This window comes from Harpia harpyja, chromosome 27 (genome assembly GCF_026419915.1).
Source record: "Harpia harpyja isolate bHarHar1 chromosome 27, bHarHar1 primary haplotype, whole genome shotgun sequence".
Lineage (NCBI taxonomy): Eukaryota > Metazoa > Chordata > Aves > Accipitriformes > Accipitridae > Harpia > Harpia harpyja.
This window is the reverse complement of record NC_068966.1, coordinates 60,397-79,028: the sequence shown is the minus strand read 5'-3', so window position 1 is coordinate 79,028 and position 18,632 is coordinate 60,397. Positions and strand designations below refer to the sequence as shown.

Here is an 18,632-nt window from a genome sequence, read left to right as displayed (position 1 = left end):
TCTGTAGCTCCTCCCGCCCAGCAGGCGGCGCTGCGGGCTCCTCGCTCCGCCCCCCCATCGCCGCTCCGGCCCGCCCCCCCGCCTCACTAGCCGCTTCATCCGGGTCCCGGCGCCGCGCATGCGCGCTGACGTAGCGGCGCGGCGAAATGGCGGCGGAGGGGCCGGAGGCTCCGGCCAGCCCGGGCCGCGGTGGGGCCGAGGGAGCGCTGGGGGACGGCGGGGACGGCGGCAGCGGGACCCCCGGTGAGCAGGAGGGTGGGGAGGGGGCGGTTGAGGGGGTGGGGGGTGTGGGGGGGGTTGGGGGGCAGGTCTGGGGGCGGATGGGGCTTGTGGGGGGGGAACTGGGGATTAATTGGGGTGGGGGGAGGCCATGGGGCAGGGGAATGGGGAGGGGGAGGCTATGGGGCAGGGGATGTGTGTGGGAGGGGGGCTGTGGGGCAGGGGATGTGGGGTGGGGGGGCTGTGGGGCGGGGGAATGGGGGGGAGGCTATGGGGCAAGGGGTGTGGGGTGGGGGGGAGGCTATGGGGCAGGGAATGTGGGTTGGGGGGGTCTATGGGTCAGGGGATGTGTGTGGGAGGGGGGCTGTGGGGCAAGGGATGTCGGGTGGGGGGGCTATGGGGCAGGGGAATGGGGGGGGAGGCTATGGGGCAAGGGGTGGGGGGGAGGCTATGGGGCAGGGAATGTGGGGGGGCTATGGGGCAGGGGATGTGTGTGGGAGGGGGGCTATGGGGCAGGGGATGTGGGTTGGGGGGGGGCTGTGGGGCAGGGGCTGTGTGGGGAGGGGTTATGGGGCAGGGGATGTGGGGTGGGGGGGGTGTGGAGCTGAGAGGGGAGGTTAGTGGGGTGGGATGGGGTTGGGGTGCTGCAGTGGGGCCCAAAGTGGGAGGGGAGCGGGGGGGCTGAGCAAAGGGACCCCAGTCAGGTTCCTGGGCGCCCCCCCCCCCCCCCCCAACGAGGCCACCCATGGGTAACGGTGCGTCATTGTGTGTCCCCCCCCCAGCCCCTGTGGCGGAGCTGCCGCCCCCAGCCCCCAGCCCCACCGAAGAGGAGCGCAGCGACGCTGCCGCCCCCCCCCCCCATCCCTCAGAGCTGCAACGGTGCCGCCGCCGCCCCCCCTGAGCCCGAGGAGCCCCCCCCGGCCGCTCCCGAGGAACCCCCGCCCCCCCCGGGAACCCGAGCCCCCCGCGGAGGAGCCCACCCTCACCTACCCCCTCGACTTCGAGAAGTTTTGGCAGGCGGCGCGCAGCAACCCCCACGACTTCACCGCCTGGACCGAGCTCCTGCAGTACGTGGAGCAAGAGGTAAAAATCAGTAAAAATCTTCATTAAGATGCAACGGCTCCGTTAAAACCTTAATTAAAACACGCCCCAACCCACCAGCCCCGTTAAACCTTTCGTTACGATTCACCCCAAGTCTTTGGCCCCATTAAACCTTCAGTAAAGCTTGTCCTGAGTCAGTGGTGCCGTTAAAGCCTTCGTTAAAACTCATCCCGAGTCTATGACTCCACCAAAACCTTCGTTAAAACTCATCCCGAGTCTATTGCCCTATTAAAACCTTCGTTAAAACTCATCCCGAGTCTACGGGTCCACTAAAACCTGTGCTAAAACTCATCCTAGGTTTATGGTCTCGCTAAAACCTTCACTAAAAGTCATCCCAAGTCTATAGTTCCACTAAAACCTTCGTTAAAAGTCATCCTGAGACTATTGTCCCATTAAAACCTTTGTTAAAACTCATCCCGAGTCTATGGTCTTGCTAAAACCTTCGTTAAAACTCACCCCAAGTCTATGGCTCCGTTAAAACCTTCGTTAAAACTCACCCTGAGCTGCTGGTCCTGTTAAAACTCATCTCAAGTCACCAGCCTCGTTACAACCCTAATTAAAACTCACCCCAGCACAAGCTACGTGGAATCCTCTGCTGCCTAGGGCTGGTTTTCCTCGCGACGAAGGCAATTTCTCACGTGTAATTACTAATATCAATTAATAACTAGTTTATTAGAAGATGCCTAATACTAAAGTGCTCTTGTTCTTGTTACAAAACCGCCTGTTTTCACCCCAAAAACCACCGCAGAACCACCTCTTCGCTGCCCGCAAAGCCTTCGACGCCTTCTTCGCCCACTACCCCTACTGCTATGGCTACTGGAAAAAATACGCCGACATGGAGCGTCGCTTCGACTGCAGCCGGGAGACCGAGGAGGTGCGGTGGGGGGGGTCCCTGTGCTGGTTTTGGGGTGTCACCCCCCTGTTTTCCCCTCTTTGGTGGGCAGAGGGGGGTGTTTTGGGGGTCCCCAGCTATTTTTGGGCTGTCACCCCCCTGTTTTCCCCTCTTTGGTGGGCAGATGGTGGGGTTTGGAGGGTCCCTGTGCTATTTTTCGGGGTGTCACCCCCCTGTTTTCCCCTCTTTGGTGGGCAGAGGGGGGATTTTGGGGGTCCCCGGCACCTTTTGGGCATCTCCGCACCATTTCCACGCTCCTTTTGCTGGCAAAATGGGATTTCCGACCCGTTTTGGGGCGTCACCGGCTGTTTTCACCCCCTGTTTCCAGCCCCCTTGGCGGCATTTTGGGTTGTTTCACCCTATTTTTTGGCACGGTGTCGGGTACCCCGACCCGTTGGGGGTCCCCTGACCTGTGTGGGGACAGTCGGTGACGCTCGGTGTCGTCCCCCCCGGCAGGTTTTTGAGCGGGGGCTGCAGTCCATCCCCCTCAGCATGGACCTGTGGATCCACTATATCTCCTACCTCCAATCCACCCTGGACATGAATCTTCCCGAATCCATCCAAAAAATCCGTGGGTAAGTGCCAGGCGATGCGGCAAACGGCGTCGGCGATCGCCGCTGCCCGTCCCACTTCCTCGTCTTTCTCCCGTTAGCGTCTTCGAGGCGGCGGGTGGCAGCAGCCGGCATGGATTTCCGCTCGGATAAATTGTGGGAACTCTACGTGGAATGGGAACGGGAACAAGGAGACCTGCGTGCCGTCACCGGTATCTACGACCGCGTCCTCTCCATGCCCACGCAGCTCTACAACCATCACTGGGAGAAGTACGTACCCGCTCCGGTGCGAAAAAATACCCCCGCGGCGGCAAAAAGTCCCCCGTGGGAAAAGATCCACGGTGGCAAAACATCCCGGCGGCGAAGTATCCCTGTGGAAAATAGCCGTGGCGGCAAAATAATCCCTTGTAGAAAATACGCGTGATGGTAAAAACGGCTCCGGGTAAAATAATACCTGCAGTGGTAAAAGAGTTGCTCTGGAAAACACCTGCGGCGATAAAATATCCCCCGTGGAAAATAACACCCGTGGCGATAAAATATCCCCGCAGAAAATCACGCGGTGACCAAATCCTCACCGTTCCCCGTGCCGGGACTGCCGGGGGTCTTGTGTCCCCCCCCCCAATTTGACCCTCGTCGTCCCCCCCCAGGTTCAAGGAGCACGTTCTCCACAACCCCCCGAAAGACATCTTGTCCCCAGAGGAGCTTCTCTGGGTCCAATCCAAGCTGGCCACCGATCCCGTGCCGAAACCGCCGGAGCCGGAAGGGACGGAAGCGCCGCCGGGAGAGGATCTGCCCCCCGGCGTGGAGGGAAAAGCGGCAGCGACCGACGCCCAGGTAAGCACCCAAAGGAGGGTCCTGGGGGTGTGCGTGGGGGTCTTTGGAGACCCCCCCCGTTTCCCACCTGTATCCCATTTAATTCCCAGGAGGATCTAGACCAGGAAAAAATCCGGGAGCTGGTGATCTCCATGCGGCAACAAATCTACGCTCAAAACGAGGCGGAAGTCAGCAAACGCTGGAATTTCGAGGACGGGGTACGAGGACGAGTGTCCAGTCCCCCCCACCCCGATCCCCCCCCTTTCCCCTTCCCAAAACACCGTCACCCCCGTTTTCATGCCTGCGCCCCGGTTTTTTCCCCGACAGATCAAACGTCCCTATTTCCACGTGAAACCGTTGGAAAGGGCTCAGTTACGGAATTGGCGGGATTATTTGGATTACGAAATGGCGGCCGGCTCGCACGAACGCACCATCGTCCTCTTCGAACGTTGCGTCATCGCCTGCGCCCTCTACGAGGAGTTTTGGATCAAGGTGAGACCGCCGCAACGGCCCCCCCATCCCATCCCCGCTCCCCGTTTTCCCACAGCTGGATCCCGTCTTCCCCCCCCCAAAAAAACCCCAAAACATCCCTCCCGCCGCCCGCCCCCCCCCAAAAAAAATCCCCCAAAAGAAAAAACCCTCACCCCAAGAGAAAACCAGGTTCGTTTGGGGGTTTGTTTTTTTTTTTTTTAATCCCCCTTTACCCCCCCCGACGGACGGCGGGGGCTGTTTTTAACTCTTTTTCTTCTAAAAACCACCATTCTAACACCCTTTTTTTAAATTCCGCTGCTGCTTTTTTACCCGCCCGCGGCACCTTCCCCCTGCCTAAGAGGGCGCAGGAAATTCGGAAGAGAGGGGTCTTAACGTGAGTGCCCCCCCACCCGATTTAGCACATCCCCGCCCGGCCCGGGGCGGCGGGGGGATGCTCACGCGTCCGTCTGTCTGTTCCCCCCCCCTTTTTCCTCCTTTTTTTTTTCCTGCAGTACACCAAGTATTTGGAAAATCACACGGTGACAGGAGCCAGGAGCGTTTTTCAGCGAGCGTGCGGTTATCATCTGCCCAGAAAACCCAACATCCACCTCCTCTGGGCCGCTTTCGAGGAGAAACAAGGTGAAGTAGCCCCAAAACGGACAATTTTTGGGGTGCGGGGAGGGGCGGCGGGATCTGAAACGGGACTTTTTGGGGCGCGGGGCCATGGCTGGCCCCAAAACAGCCCCATTTTTGAGCTAAGATGCCACATTTCACTCCTAAACGTACCCGTTTTGGGCGGAGAGGCTGCATTTTGCCCCCAAACACACTGTTTTTGGGCTGAGGTGCTGTATTTCTCCCCAGATTCCTTCTTTTTGGGGGGATGAAATGAGATACATCAGCCCAAAACACTCTGGTTTTGTGCCAAAACATCAAATTTCACCCCCAAAATGCTCTGTTTTGGGGCGGGAAAAGCTGCATTTCACCCCAAAACGCTCTCTCCTTGGGCTGGCGGACTGCATTTCATCCCCAAATGCTTCTGTTTGGGGGCAGAGAAGATGCATTTCACCCCAAAATGCTCCATTTTTGGGCTGAGATGCCATATTTCACTTCAAATGGCTCCTTTTTTTTGGGCTGAGATAGACATATTTCATCCCCAAATGCTCCCGTTTGGGCCTGAGATGCTGCATTTTGCCCCAAAATGCTGCATTCTTGGGCTGAGACGTCAAATTTCACCCCAAAACGCTTCCCTTTTGGGGTGGAGGAGACGCATTTCACCCCAAAACGCTCCATTTTCAGGCTGAAATGCCACATTTCACCCCAAATTGCTCCTTTTTGGGGGCTGAGATGCCACATTTCACCGATAAACGCTTTTTTTCAGGCTGACACACCATGTTTCACCCCAAAATGCTCTGTTTTCTGGCTGACACGCCACATTTTGCCCCAAAATGCTCCATTTTTGGGCTGAAATGTCAAATTTCACCCCAAAATGGGAACATTTTGGGGTGCAGGGGCTGTATTTCAACCGTAAAAGGCTCCTTTTTTGGGAAGAGGGGCTGCATTTCACCCCAAAAAGCTCCAGTTTTGGGCTGAGAAGCTGCATGTTGCCCCAAAATGTGATGTTTTCAGGTGGTGGGGTCGCATTTCACCCCAAAACGCTCCTTTTTTTGGGCTGAGATGCCGTATTTCACTGCAAAGTACTCCTCTTTTGGGCCGAGATGTCAAATTTCACCCCAAAACGCTTCGTTTCCAGGCAGGGGGGGGCCACATTTGACTCCAAAATGCTCCATTTTTGGGTGGAGGAGCCAGATTTCACCCCCAAACCGCTCCATTTTTGGGCAGAGGGGCCACATTTCACCCCAAAATGATCCATTTTGGGGCGCAGAGTCCTCATTTCACCCCCAAACACTCCATTTTGAGGCGAAGGGGCTGCGTTTCACCCCGGAATGCTCCGGTTTGGGGCCGACACGTAGCATTTCACCCCCAAATACTCCCCTTTTTGGGGCTGAGATGCTGCATTTCGCTCCTAAACACTCTCGTTTTGGGGCAGAGGGACCACATTTCACCCCAAAACGCAACCTGGGGATCCCCATAACCGCTCTCGTCTCTGTCCGTGCCCTGCAGGGCACCTGAAGGAAACCCAAACCGCTTTATTTAGCCCCAAAACCTGTTCCACGTTACCACCCGCTTTAACGAGAAGAGACGGGGCTGCAAGCGAAGGGCGGTAGCTGCCCCGGGGACCCCCATAACCGCCCCCATCCCCATCCGTGCCCCACAGTGAACTGGGAAGAAGCCCAAACCGCTTTAATTTATCCCTAAATCCCATCCTGTCTCGCCACCCGGATTTACCGGGAGGCGACGAGGCTGCCTGTGGGACCCCCCCTCAACCGCCCCGGGGACCCCCCCCAACATCTCTGCCCTCTCCAGGGAATTTGGACGAAGCCCGGCGTATCCTGCGCTGCTTCGAGGAGGTAGTGCCGGGTTTGGCGATGGTCCGGTTACGCCGCGTCAGCCTGGAACGACGACAGGGAAACCTGGAAGAGGCGGAGGCGTTGCTGTTGGAAGCCATGCACGCTAACGAAGGGCTGCCCCTCGCTTCTTTCTACGCCGTCAAATTGGCTCGGCAAGCCTGCAAGGTGCAGAAAAACCTCGGCAAAGCTCGCAAAGTGCTGGTGGACGCCCTGGAAAAGGATCCGGTGAGGCGGAAAGGCTCGTTAGGGTACTTCTAACGAGCACCGGGGGCGGGGCGGGGGAGAGAGCGGGACGGGATTTCGGCTCCCTCGAAAACGGTGTGATCGCTTGGATGTCGTCTCGGGGAGCTGGAGGCTCTGCAGACCCTGTGAAACCCTTTTTTGGGGACCCACAAACCCCCCTGGGGGCTCGATGACCCCACAAACCCCCTTTGGGGCTCTAGAAATTCTCGGAGGCCCCACAAAACTCGTTGGGGGGGCTCTGTAACCCCGATTTGGGGGCCCCGCAAACACCACGGGGGCTCTATAAATCCAGCTCGGGTGCCCCCAAACCCACTGAGGGCTCCCTAAATCCCACCTGGGGCCTCACGGATGCCCTTGGGGCTCTCCAAACCCCAGTAAGGACCCCACAGGTACCTTTGGGGTCCCCCAAAACTCTCTCAGGGACCCCGCAGACCCCCTGGGGGCTCCCCAAAACCCTCTCGGGACCCCACAGCTTCAGTCGGGGTCCCCAAACCCCATTGGGGACCCCATAACCTCACAGGGGGGGTCTCCAAACCCCACTGGGGACCCCACAGACCCCCTGGGGGTTCCCCAGAACCCTCCCAGGACCCCACAGCCCCACTCAGGGGTCCCCAAACCCCATTGGGGACCCCACAAACCTACCTGGGGCTCTCCAAACCCTCCTTGGGACCCTGCAGACCCTTTGGGGGCTCCCCAAAACCCTCTCAGGACCCTGAAGACCCCCTGGGGCTCCCCAAAACCCTCTGGGGGCCCCACAGCTTCACTCGGGGTCCCCAAACCCCATTGGGGACCCCATAACCTTATGGGGGGGGCTCTCCAAACCCCCCCGGGGACCCTCCCCTGACCCTAAGGAATCCCACTGGGAACCCCATAGATGCCCTCGGGGCTCTCCAAATCGCACCGGGGGCTCTCCAAACCCCACTGAGGACCCCAGAACCTCATGGGGGGGGCACCCCAAACCCCCTTGGGGTCGTCATCCCCCCCCCCCCCCCCCCCCAAAAATCTGACGCGGCGGTGGGTACAGGACAACGCCCGCCTCCACGCCAACCTCCTGGAAATGGAATTCGGGGCCGACGTCCGACAAAACGAAGGCAACACCATGAGCTGCTTCGAGCGGTGGGCGCTGCGCAGCCCCCTCCCCGACGAAGCCAAACTCATCTTCTCCCAACGCCGCGTCGAGTTCCTCGAGGATTTCGGCTCCAGCATACACAGGTTGGGTACCCGGGGGGGGGCAAAAGACACCCCAAAAAGCACCGCGGTGGCCCCAAAAGGGCCTTGGTGGCCCCCGCGTCGCTTCCCCCACCCTGAGCTCTCCCCGCTTCCCCCCCCCCGCAGCTTGCTGACGGCTTACGACGAGCACCAGAAGATCCTCAAGCAGCACGCGGCCGCGCAAGAGGGCCCCCGAAAATGGGTGAGGGGACCCTTTTGTCCCCCAATTTCTCCCATTTTGTGTCCCAGTTTCTCCCTTTTATCCCCTGAACTTCTCCCCCTTTGTCCCCCAATTTCACCGTTTTATCCCCCAACTTCTCCGCATTTTGCCCCTTTTTATCCCAACTTCTCCCCTTTTATCGCCTCTCTTCTCCCCTTTTATCCCACCTTCTTTTTTATATCCCCCATTTCACCCCTTTTATCCCCAATTTCTCCTTTTACCCCCCCCAATTCCCCCCTTTTCTTGATTTTTTTTCCCTTCTACCCCGTTTTTTTTCTTTTATCCCCCATTTTCATCCCCCAATTTCACTGCTTTAATCCCAGCTTCACCCCTTTTACCCCAACTTCTGCCACTTCTATCCTGTGAGTTCTCCCTTTTCTTAGCCCCCCAATTTTTGCCTCTCTATTCCCTCATTTTCACCCAGTTTTATCCCCTGGTTTCTTTTCTTTTAACTCCCTGACTTTGCTCCTTTTTATTCCCCCCGCTTCTCCCCTTTTTATCCCCCAATTTCTCCCCTTTTATCCCAAATTCTTTTCATCCCCCCCCATCTCTCTCCTTTAATCCCACTTCTGCCCTCTATCCCCCAATTTCTCCCCTTTTATGCCCGATTTCTGTCCTTTTATCCCCCCAATTTCTCCCCTTTTTATCCAGTTTCTCATCTTTAATCCCCCCGAATTCTCCTTCTATCTCAAATTCTCCTTTTATCCCCTGGTCTCTCTCTTTTAATCCTATTTCTGCCCTTTTGTGCCCCTGATTTCTTCTCTTTAGTCCCCCAAATCCTCTTTTATCCAAAATTCACCCCTTTTATATCCCCCATTTATCCCCTTTTATCCCCCAATTTCTGCCTTTTTATCCCTGATTTTCCACCTTTCATCCCCCGATTTCTGCCTGATTTTTCCCCTTTTATCCCTGATTTTCCCTTTTGATCCCCAATTTCTGTCCTTTTATCCCTGACTTTCCACCTTTCACCCCCCAATTTCTGCCTGATTTCTCCCCTTTTATCCTCCAATTTCTGCCCTTTTCTGCCCAATTTTCCCCCTTTTGTCCCCCAACTTCTCCCCTTTTGATTGCCCAACTTGTGCCCTTTTATCCTTGATTTTCCCCCTTATCTGCCCAACTTCTGCCCTTTTATCCCAATTTCTGCCTGACTTCTGCCCTTTTGATCCCCAATTTCCCCTTTTATCCCCCAATTTCTGCCTGATTTCTCCCCTTTTATCCCCCAATTTCTGCCCTTTTCTGCCTGATTTTCCCCCTTTTGTCCTCCAACTTCTCCCCTTTTGACCACCCAATTTGTGCCCTTTTATCCTTGATTTTCCCCTTTTCTGCCCGATTTCTCCCCTTTTATCCTCCAATTTCTGCCCTTTTCTGCCTGATTTTTCCTCCTTTTATCCCTGTTTTCCCCCAACTTCTCCCCTTTTATCCCCCAATTTCTGCCCGACTTCTCCCCTTTTGATCCCCAATTTCCCCTTTTATCTCCCAATTTCTGCCCAACTTCTCCCCTTTTATCCTCCAATTTCTGCCCTTTTGTGCCCGATTTTTCCTCCTTTTATCCCCCTGGTTTTCCCCCTTTTGTCCCCCAACTTCTCCCCTTTTATCCTCCAATTTCTGCCCTTTTGTGCCCGATTTTTCCTCCTTTTATCCCCCTGGTTTTCCCCCTTTTGTCCCCCAACTTCTCCCCTTTTATCCCCCGATTTCTGCCCGACCCTCTCCCCCTCTGGTCCCCGGGTTCCCCCCCTTTTATCCCCCAACTTCTCCCCTTGTATCCCCCCCGATTCCCCCCCTTTTCCCCCCCCTTCTCACCCCTCTCTCCCCCCGTCCCCCCCCCAGCTCGGACGAACCCGACGACAAACGCCTCCGCCCCGACGAAGCCGCTGGCCTTTTGGGTCCCCTCAACTTCTCCGCGTCCGGGGGGGACGTGGGATCCAACCCCTCCGCCTACAACTACTGGTACCGAGGTCAGTGGCGGGCCGGGGGGGGCCGGGTCGGAGCCCCGGGGCTGCGGCGGGGTGGGGGCGACGCTGACGACCCCCCCTCTATCCCCGCAGCAGCACGGCTACGGCGCCTACAGCTACCAGACGCCGTGGAACTACAACCAGTACTACTCGCAGAGCTGAGCCGGGGACGCCCCAACTTCGCCCCCCACCCCCTTTTCTAAACCCTCCCTTTAGTAAAAACACGTTTCTGTACATTTTTTTTTTTTTTTGGGCCCCCCCCACCCCGCGCCTTTGCGATGAGGCGGAGGCAGGGGGGGATGTAAATAAACGAAAGAGACGGCACTGCGAGGAGCCCCCCCCCGGCAGAGTTTTATTTTGGTTTTGGGGAAATTTTGGTGGTCGCCGGAGGGGGTTTGTTCCATTTGGAGGGGGGGGGGCTCGCGATAAGGGGGGGCGATGCCGTTTTGGGGTACCCGCCGCTTGGGAGTAGGCCTCTGTCTTGTTTTGGGGAGCCTCTTCCGCTCAAGAGGGGGGTTTGACTCTGTTTTCGGGGTCCCCTGCCGCTCGCAGGCAGCTTTACATCCCGTTTTGGGGTGCTTCTGCTGCTAAAGAGGAGCTTGGACCCCATTTTGGGGCGCCTCTGCCCCTTGTGAGGGCCTTGGACCCCGTTTTGGGGTGTCTCCACCACTCACAAGGGGCTTGGACCCAGTTTTGGGGTGTCTCTGCCCCTCGTGAGGGCCTTGGACCCCATTTTTGGGGCGCCTCTGCCCCTTGCAAGGGGCTTGGACTCCATTTTGGGGTGTCTCCACCGTTCAGGAGGAGCTCGGACCCCATTTTGGGGTGTCTCCGCCGTTCAAGAGGAGCTCGGACCCCGTTTTGGGGTGCCTCTGGCGCTCAAGAGGGGGTTTGACTCCGTTTTTGGGGTATCCTGCTGTTCGCAAGCGGGTTTGACTTGATTTCGGGGTCCCCTGCTGCTTGCAAGCAGCTCTACATCCCGTTTTGGGGTGCTTCTGCCCCTCACGAGGGGCTTGGACCCCGTTTTGGGGTGTCTCTGCCCCTTGTGAGGGGCTTGGACCCCGTTTTGGGGTGCCTCTGCCCCCTCGTGAGGGGCTTGGACCCCGTTTTGGGGCTTGCAAGCAGCTTCAGATCGATTTTTGGGGTGCCCCACCCCTCGTGAGCAGCTTTCCAAACCATTTTTGGGGGACCCTCCGCCATTCCCGAGCAGGTTTTTGGGGGTCCCCCCACTGCTCACGAGTGGCTTTGCCTTCATTCTGGGGTCACCCCCCCCAACTTTTGAGCAGCTTCACCCCCAATTTGGACCCCCCCCCACCCCCCCGTGAGTGACTTTCCATCCCATTTTGGGGCCCCCCCACCCCTCATGACCAACTTTCCACCCCATTTTGGGGTCCCTCATCCCTATTTTGGATCCCCTACCCCTTGTGAGCAACTTTCCACCCAATTTTGGGGTCCCTCATCCCCATTTTGGGGCCCTCCACCCCCATTTTGAACCCCCCCCACCCCATTTTGGGGTCCTTCACCCCCATTTTGCGTGTGTCCCCCCTGCTCCGCTCGCAAACCACTTCCATTTTAGAATCTCCTCAGCACCTTCGCCTCCATTTTGGGGTCCCCCCCCGCCTCGCGAGCAGCTTCCCCTCCACTTCGGGGTGCCCCCCCCCCCTTCCCCAGCACCTCGGGGTCACTTTTGGGGTCCCCCCGATATATTTTGGGGTGCTAAAAGCCCTTTTGCAGCAACCAGTCCCGCAGCTCCCGCTGCCAGTGCCCCTTCAGCCGCAGGCTCCCCGTCACCTCGTTCACCTGCACCTCCACCTCCTTCGCCCCCAGCCCCCCCAAAAACTCTCGCAGCTCTTGCTCCAGCGCCTGGGGGGGGGGAAAGGGGGGGTCCGTTAGCACCCCAAAAACCCCACCGTACCCCCCGCCGGCACCCCCAAATCGTCTCCTTACCCAGATGTCCCCCTCGACGTGCCGTAGCTCGGTGAGGCGCCGGTTGCCCTTCACCAGGTGGGGGTAGACGGGCAGGTTGTGGAGCCGGGAGCGGCGGATGAAGTACGGTAACGCCGGGGGGGGGGGTCTGGGGGGGGGCAACGGTAACTGTAGCCCCTCCCGGAGGGGTTAATAACACCCCCAGGGGCGGGAATTACCCCCCCCCCTTGGAGTAAATAGCCCACCCTGGGGGCAAATAATCCCTGGGAGTACGTACCTCCCACCCCCAGGGGTAGATATTCCTTAACAGACCCCCCCCCGGGGGTAACGACTCCCCCTTGGGGTAAATACCCCCCCTTAATTGCCCTCTGGGGGTAAATAATCCCTTCCCTGAAAATAAATATTCCCCCCCCCCCCCATCCCCAGGGGTAAATGTTCCTTGTCAGCCCCCCCCAGGGGTAAATACCCCCCCCCCTTAATTGCCCTCTGGGGGTAAATAATCCCTTCCCTGAAAATAAATATCTTCCCCCCCCCATCCCCAGGGGCAAATGTTCCTTGCCAGGCCCCCCCCCCGGGGGTAAGTACCCCCCCCTTGGGCTAAACACCCCCTTAATTACCCTCTGGGGGTAAATAATCCCCCACCCAGGGGTAAAGACACCCCCCCCCAGTATTAAATACCCCCCTTGCTCCCCCCCAGCAGTAAATATCCCCCCCCCCCATCAACCTCCTGGGGTAATTACCCCCTCCACGGGGGGGGAATTATGACCCCGGGGGTAAATACAACCCCCCCCCAATTGCTCCTCCAGGAGCAAATACCCCCCCCCGAGGTAAATACCCCCCCAATGACTCCCACAACAGTAAATACCCCTCAATCGCCCCCCCCGGGGGGTAAATGCCATTAATTAGGGCTTAACATCACTTTGCCCGGGGGGGGGATGGACAAGAAGGGGGGGCTTTTGCCTCCCCCCACCCCAAAACTGACCTCTGGGGGGGCTCCAGCCCGAGGGGGTGGGGTAGGTGGGGTGCGGGGGGGGTCGGGGACGCGGGTGGGGGGCAGCAGCCTCTCCACGAAGGCATAGTCGGCCGTCGACTCCAGCACAGTGGGGGGGGTCCTCGGTGGGTTGGGGGGGGGGCTGGGGTGGGGGGGGCGCTCCCTGGAAAGGGAAAGGAGGGGGGGGGACACAGCAGGGTGTAACCCCCACACCTGAGCAGCCCCCCCCCAACAATTCCCCCTCCATCGCCCCCAAATTCCTCCCTGGAGCCCCCCCCTCGCGAAACCCCCCCCTCCCTCTCCCTAGGAGCCCCCCCCATCTCCCCTCAGGACACACCCCTCGCCGCCATTTCCCCTCAGGACACCCCCCCCCCCGGCCGCCATCTCCCCTCAGGCCCACCCCCCCCGCCCCCCAAACCCCTCCTTCGCCCCCCTCAAAACCCCTCCCCTGCCCCCCCAAACCCCCCCTTTACCCCCCCAACCCCACCCCGACCCCCCTACCTGCACCCCCCTCCACCCCACCGCCCGGCCGAGCTCCCGCAACCGCCGCCCGAAGGCCGCCATCGCCGCCATCTTGTCGCCGCCTTCTTCCCGCCGTCGGCACGCACGCACGCACGCACGCGTGACGTCAGCACGCCGCCGCCGCCGCCAAGGCTCCCGCGCATGCGCAGAACCGTCTTTTCCGCGGCGCGGTTCTGCTGAGGAGACGCTGAGGTGGGGCCGCGGCCCCGGGGGGGGCCTGAGGGGGTTTGGGGGGGTCCGGAGGGTTATTGGGGGGCTCCGAGGGCTTGGGGGAGGGTCTTGGGGGGAGGCTGGGGGGTTATTGGGGGGTCTGGGGGGGGTAGGGAGGGTGTGGGAGGCCTTGGGGTGTTTGGGGGGGGGCTGTGAGGCCTTGGGGGGGGCCGGGGTGGGGTTTTGGGGGAGCCTGGAGGGTTATTGGGGGACTGTGAGGGGTGGGGGGGGGGCCTGAGGGGGTTTGAGGTGGGGGGCAGACTTTAGGAGGCCTTGAGGGGGGGCTTGGAGGGTTATTGGGGAGCTGTGGGGGGGCTGTGAGGGCTTGGGGGGGTTGTAGGAGGGGCTCTGAGGGGGTTTGAGGTGGGGGGAGGCCCTGGGAGGCCTTGAGGGGGGGGCTTGGGGGGTTATTGGGGAGCTGAGGGGGGGCTGTGAGGGCTTGGGGGGGTTGTAGGAGGGGCTGGGGGGGGGCCTGAGAGGGTTCAGGTTGAGGGGGTCTTGGGGGGTTATTGGGGGGCTGGCAGTGGTTCTGGGGGGCCCTGAGAGGCCTTGGGGGGGTTATTGGGGGGGTTTGCGAGGGCTTGTAGGGGGGCTGGGGGGGTTCTGAGGCCTTGGCGGGGGGGGGGGGGCTGGAGATATATTGGGGGTCCAGGAGACCCTTGGGGAGTCTGTGAGGCCTTGGGGGGTTACTGGGGGGCTGTGGGGGCGGCTGTGAGACCTGGGGGGGCTCTGAGGGGGTTGGGGGGGGGGAGGCACCCCCGGGTGCTGCCAGTGTCACCGCTGGGCCGTGTCCGTGCCCCCCCCTCGGCATCACGGCCCTGCGTCCCCACGGCCTTCGCCAGGTGCCAAAGTCCCTTTGGGCGGGGAGTGGCCGCAGAGAACGTGCCCCGGCCCCCCCCCAAAACACCCCCCGGCCCCCCCAAAACACTCCCCAGCTGCCCCAAAACACCCCCAAACACCCCCCGGCCACCCCCAAAACACACCCTGACCCCACAAAATGCCCCCAAACACCCCCCACCCTCCCCAAAACACTCCCCAGCTGCCCCAAAACACCCCCACACACCACCAAAAGCCCTCCAAACACCCCCTGACCCCCCAAAATGCCCCACCAACGCCCCCCACCCTCCCCAAAACACTCCCCAGCTGCCCCCAAACACCCCCTCACCCCCCCCAAAACACCCCAAACACACCCCCGGCCCCCCCAAAACACACCCTGACCCCACAAAATGCCCCCAAACACCCACCCACCCTCCCCCAAAACACTCCCCAGCTGCCCCAAAACACCCCCCGATTCCCCCCAAAATGCCCCCAAACACCCCCCGACCCCCCAAAATGCCCCCAAACACCCCCTGGCCCCCCCCAGAAACACTCCCCAGCTGCACCCAAACACCCCCCGATCCCCCCAAACACCCCCTGCCCCCTCCAACACCCCCCAAACACCCCCCCAGCGCCCCAAAACACTCCTCAGCCCCCCCCAAAAATACCCCTGACCCCCCCAAACATCCACCCCCGGCAGAGACGGGGGGACCAGGAGACCCCCAGGGCAGCACCCTGGGGTGTCTCTTGAGCTGGGGGGCAGCAGTAACAACCCCCTCGCCCCCCCCTCATTCCTGGGGGTCCCCCCCTTTTTTTTTGGAGGGGGGGCCCCCTAAATTCCCCCCCCTTTCCCCCCCCCAGCTCACCATGCAGCTCTTCATCCGTGCCCAGTCCCTCCACACCCTCGAGGTCTCCGGCACCGAGACCGTCGCCCAAATCAAGGTGAGCGGAAATTCGGGGGGGGGGGGTCATGTTGTGTGTCCCCCCCCCAAAATAAGACCCTTTTTGGGGTGACTGACCCCCCCCGTGTCCCGTTCCCCCCCCCAGGCGCGGGTGGCGGCGCTGGCGGGCGTCCCCCCCGAGGAGCAAGTGCTGCTGTTGGGTGGGACCCCCCTGGACGATGACGCCGTGCTGGGACAGAGCCCCCTCCCCGAATTCGCCACCCTGGAGCTCTCCACGCGCCTCCTGGGGGGTACGTTTCGAGGGGGGGCTGCTAATTATCGGGGCGCTCGTTAGCTTAACGAGCCAACCGCGCTCCCTAACGCCCCGTTTTCCTTCTCCCCCCTCAGGGAAAGTCCACGGTTCCCTCGCCCGTGCCGGCAAAGTGAGGGGCCAGACCCCCAAGGTGAGCGTTTGGGGGGGCTCCCCCCAATTTTAGGGGGTTCCCCACGGTTTTGGGGGGCTCTCACGATTTTGGGGACCCCCCCTTTCCTCCCCCCCCCCATCCAGGTGGCCAAGCAGGAGAAGAAGAAGAAGAAGACGGGCCGGGCCAAGCGGCGCATGCAGTACAACCGCCGCTTCGTGAACGTCGTCCCCGGCTTCGGCAAGAAGAAGGGCCCCAACGCCAACTCCTGAGCCCCCGCCTCAGTAAACGGCACCGAAACTGGGGCCATTTGGTGGCTTTTTGGGGCTCTTTTGTTTTTTTTTTTAGGGTTTTGGGGGGGGGGGATTTCAAGGAGTTTGAAGGGGGTTGGGGGGTGAAACTGGCCCTTGAGGGGGCTTTAGGCAGGTCCCCGAGCAGCTGGGGGGTGGTTAATGAGTGCTGGTGGGAGGGAGGGGGGTTAATTAGCGTTAATGAGGCGTTTGGGGCGGGGGATAATTAGAAGCAGCGTGCGGCTTGCTGGAGACTGGGTCTGTATTGGGGAGGGGAGAGGCGGAAATAGCCGAGCGCTGCCGGAAATACCCGAGTGGCGGCGAGGGCGGGGATTGGCGGAGAAGGCCGAGGGGCGGGGGCGGAGGGAGCCGAAGCGGGGGCGGGGCCAGCCGAATGTTGCCGAAGCCGGGGCGGGGCCAGCCGAAGGCAGCCGAATGTTGCCGAAGCCGGGGCGGGGCCAGCCGAAGGCAGGCGAACGTTGCCGAAGCGGGGGCGGGGCCAGCCGAAGGCAGCCGAGCGGGGGCGGAAACGGCCGAGTCGGAACCGGAAGAGGCGAATTGAGCCGCGAAGATGGCGGCGGCCGGTGAGGGGGAGCAGCCGCCGTGCGGCCTGTGCGGCGCCGCCGCCGCCCCTTACACCTGCCCGCGCTGTAACCGCCGCCTCTGCTCCCTCGGCTGCTACCGGGGCCACGGCGGCTGCGCCGAGGCCTTTTACCGGGAGCAGGTGCTGCAGGCGCTGGAAACCGAGCGGGATCCCCCACCGGGCCGCGACCGCCTGGCCTCCGCCTTCCGCCGGTTGCGGCAGCTAGGCGAGGCCGGGGGATGCAGCCGGGCCTGTAGGCCGCGATCTGTGGAAGAGCCTCAGCCCGGCGGAGCGAGCGGGTTTCCAGCGGTTGCTGAGCTCGGGGGAAGCGGCCACGCTGCTGCCGGCCTGGAGACCCTGGTGGTGGCGGCGGCGGCCGGTGGAAGAGCTGGGGAAGCCGCAGGCGGGCGAAGAAGAGGAAGCCGAGGACGAAGAAGCCGCCGCGGCCCCCCGCCGCTTCTTCCCGCCGTCGTACCCCCCCTGAGCAGCCTCCGCGCTCCCCCTCCCTCCCCGCTGCTTCCCTTCCAGCTGCCCAACGTCCTCTTCGGCTACGCCTTCGCCCTCAGCCTGCACGGCGGGGACGAGACGCTGCTGCCCGAGCTGCCCGCCGCCGTCCTCGACGTCTCGGCCGCCCTTCGCGGCCGCCGGGCCTTCGCCTCCGCCGCCGAAGCCCTCCACGCCGCCCGCTACGAGGTGGGCGCCGCCGGTTATCCGCAGTGCCCGCTGGGAGACGCCGGGACGGTGTTGGCCGTGGTTCACATCTTGGAAGGGAGAGAAGGCAGAACCGACGGCGAAGACGCGGCTGTCGCTTTGCTTCACCTGGAGAGATTGTTCCGGAAGGGAGAGCGCCGTTTGCCGAAGGAGGAGCGGCGTCGGTTCGGCGACGCTCGCCGGAAGTGCCGCTACCTGCTGGCGTGGAGCCGGGAAGCGCCGGAGACGCTGGCGGCGCTGGCGGAGGCGGCGCGGGTCGTTCACGCCGGCGTGGCGCGGGAGGCGGCCGCCCTGAGAGAGGAGGCGGAGAGGGGCTGCGGGGGCCCCCGGCGGGAGCTCGTTAGCGGCCCGGTTAACGAGGGGTTGGGGGAGAGGCGGCTCATCCAGGAGCTGGACTGAGGAAGGGCGAAGCCGGTCGTGGCGTTCGTTAAGGGCTGGGGTTGACGAGGCTGAGAGGGCAGCGGGAGAGAAGGCGCTCGTTAAGGAGCCGGGAGGAACGAACGGGTGGTAAAAGGCGCTCGTTAGGGGATGAGGCTAACGAGCGCGGGGGAGGCGGTGTTGGAGGAGAATCCGCTCGGTACGGAGCTGCGGTGACTTGACTGTGGTAACGAACATCCACCGAAGCAGGCCCGGGATCGGCGCTCGTTAAGGGAGGGGGGAGAACCCGCTCATTAAGGAACCGGACTAATGAACATTCACGGAAGCAGGTCAGGGAATGGCGCTCGTTAAAGGACGGGGGAGAACCCGCTCATTAAGGAACCGGACTAACGAACATCCACCAAAACAGGCCCGGAAACGGCGCTCGTTAAGGGACAGGGGAGAACCCCGCTCATTAAGGAACCGGACTAACGAACATCCACCAAAACAGGCCCGGGAACGGCGCTCGTTAAGGGTCTGGGGAGGACCTGCTCCTCAAGGAAGCAGGCTAACGAGCATTTGGTAGAATTAGCGCCAGAAAAGGTGCTCGTTAAGGGGACAAGACTAATGAGCATTGCAGGAAACGGTGTTGGAGAAGAACCCACTCTGCGCTAACGAACATCCAGTGAACCCCGAACGGCGCTCGTTAAGGGATGGGACTAACGAGTATTTGATAAAATGGTGCTGGGAGAGAACCCGCTCGTTAAGGAACCGGCCTAACGAACAT

The 18,632-nt window shown here is 61.1% G+C and overlaps 4 protein-coding genes across 4 annotated transcripts; 3 read left to right on the top strand and 1 right to left on the bottom strand.

Moving 5' to 3' along the window:
* The first annotated feature begins 80 nt into the window (after positions 1-80).
* On the top strand, positions 81-10,469 carry LOC128136004 (pre-mRNA-processing factor 39-like). The gene is made up of 14 exons (XM_052775099.1): positions 81-243; positions 1,002-1,302; positions 2,069-2,194; positions 2,669-2,787; positions 2,875-3,033; positions 3,411-3,597; positions 3,687-3,794; positions 3,904-4,068; positions 4,560-4,686; positions 6,472-6,740; positions 7,783-7,970; positions 8,094-8,169; positions 10,015-10,139; positions 10,231-10,469. Exons 1-14 carry the CDS (start codon positions 119-121, stop codon positions 10,340-10,342), a joined length of 2,187 nt encoding a protein of 728 aa, XP_052631059.1. The 5' UTR covers positions 81-118; the 3' UTR covers positions 10,343-10,469.
* Positions 10,470-11,641: 1,172 nt separating this feature from the next.
* Positions 11,642-13,641, bottom strand: MRPL49 (mitochondrial ribosomal protein L49). The gene is given in 5 exon segments (XM_052775104.1): positions 11,642-11,999; positions 12,084-12,210; positions 13,041-13,098; positions 13,101-13,195; positions 13,547-13,641. Coding segments are annotated over 5 exon segments (507 nt in total). The 5' UTR covers positions 13,627-13,641; the 3' UTR covers positions 11,642-11,852.
* Positions 13,642-13,651: 10 nt separating this feature from the next.
* FAU (FAU ubiquitin like and ribosomal protein S30 fusion) lies at positions 13,652-16,209 on the top strand. The gene is made up of 5 exons (XM_052775103.1): positions 13,652-13,767; positions 15,463-15,543; positions 15,649-15,793; positions 15,891-15,946; positions 16,051-16,209. Exons 2-5 carry the CDS (start codon positions 15,469-15,471, stop codon positions 16,174-16,176), a joined length of 402 nt encoding a protein of 133 aa, XP_052631063.1. The 5' UTR covers positions 13,652-13,767; positions 15,463-15,468; the 3' UTR covers positions 16,177-16,209.
* A 507-nt stretch (positions 16,210-16,716) lies between these two features.
* On the top strand, positions 16,717-18,626 carry ZNHIT2 (zinc finger HIT-type containing 2). The gene is given in 3 exon segments (XM_052775102.1): positions 16,717-17,007; positions 17,009-17,226; positions 17,229-18,626. Coding segments are annotated over 3 exon segments (1,119 nt in total). The 5' UTR covers positions 16,717-16,765; the 3' UTR covers positions 17,888-18,626.
* Positions 18,627-18,632: the final 6 nt, after the last annotated feature.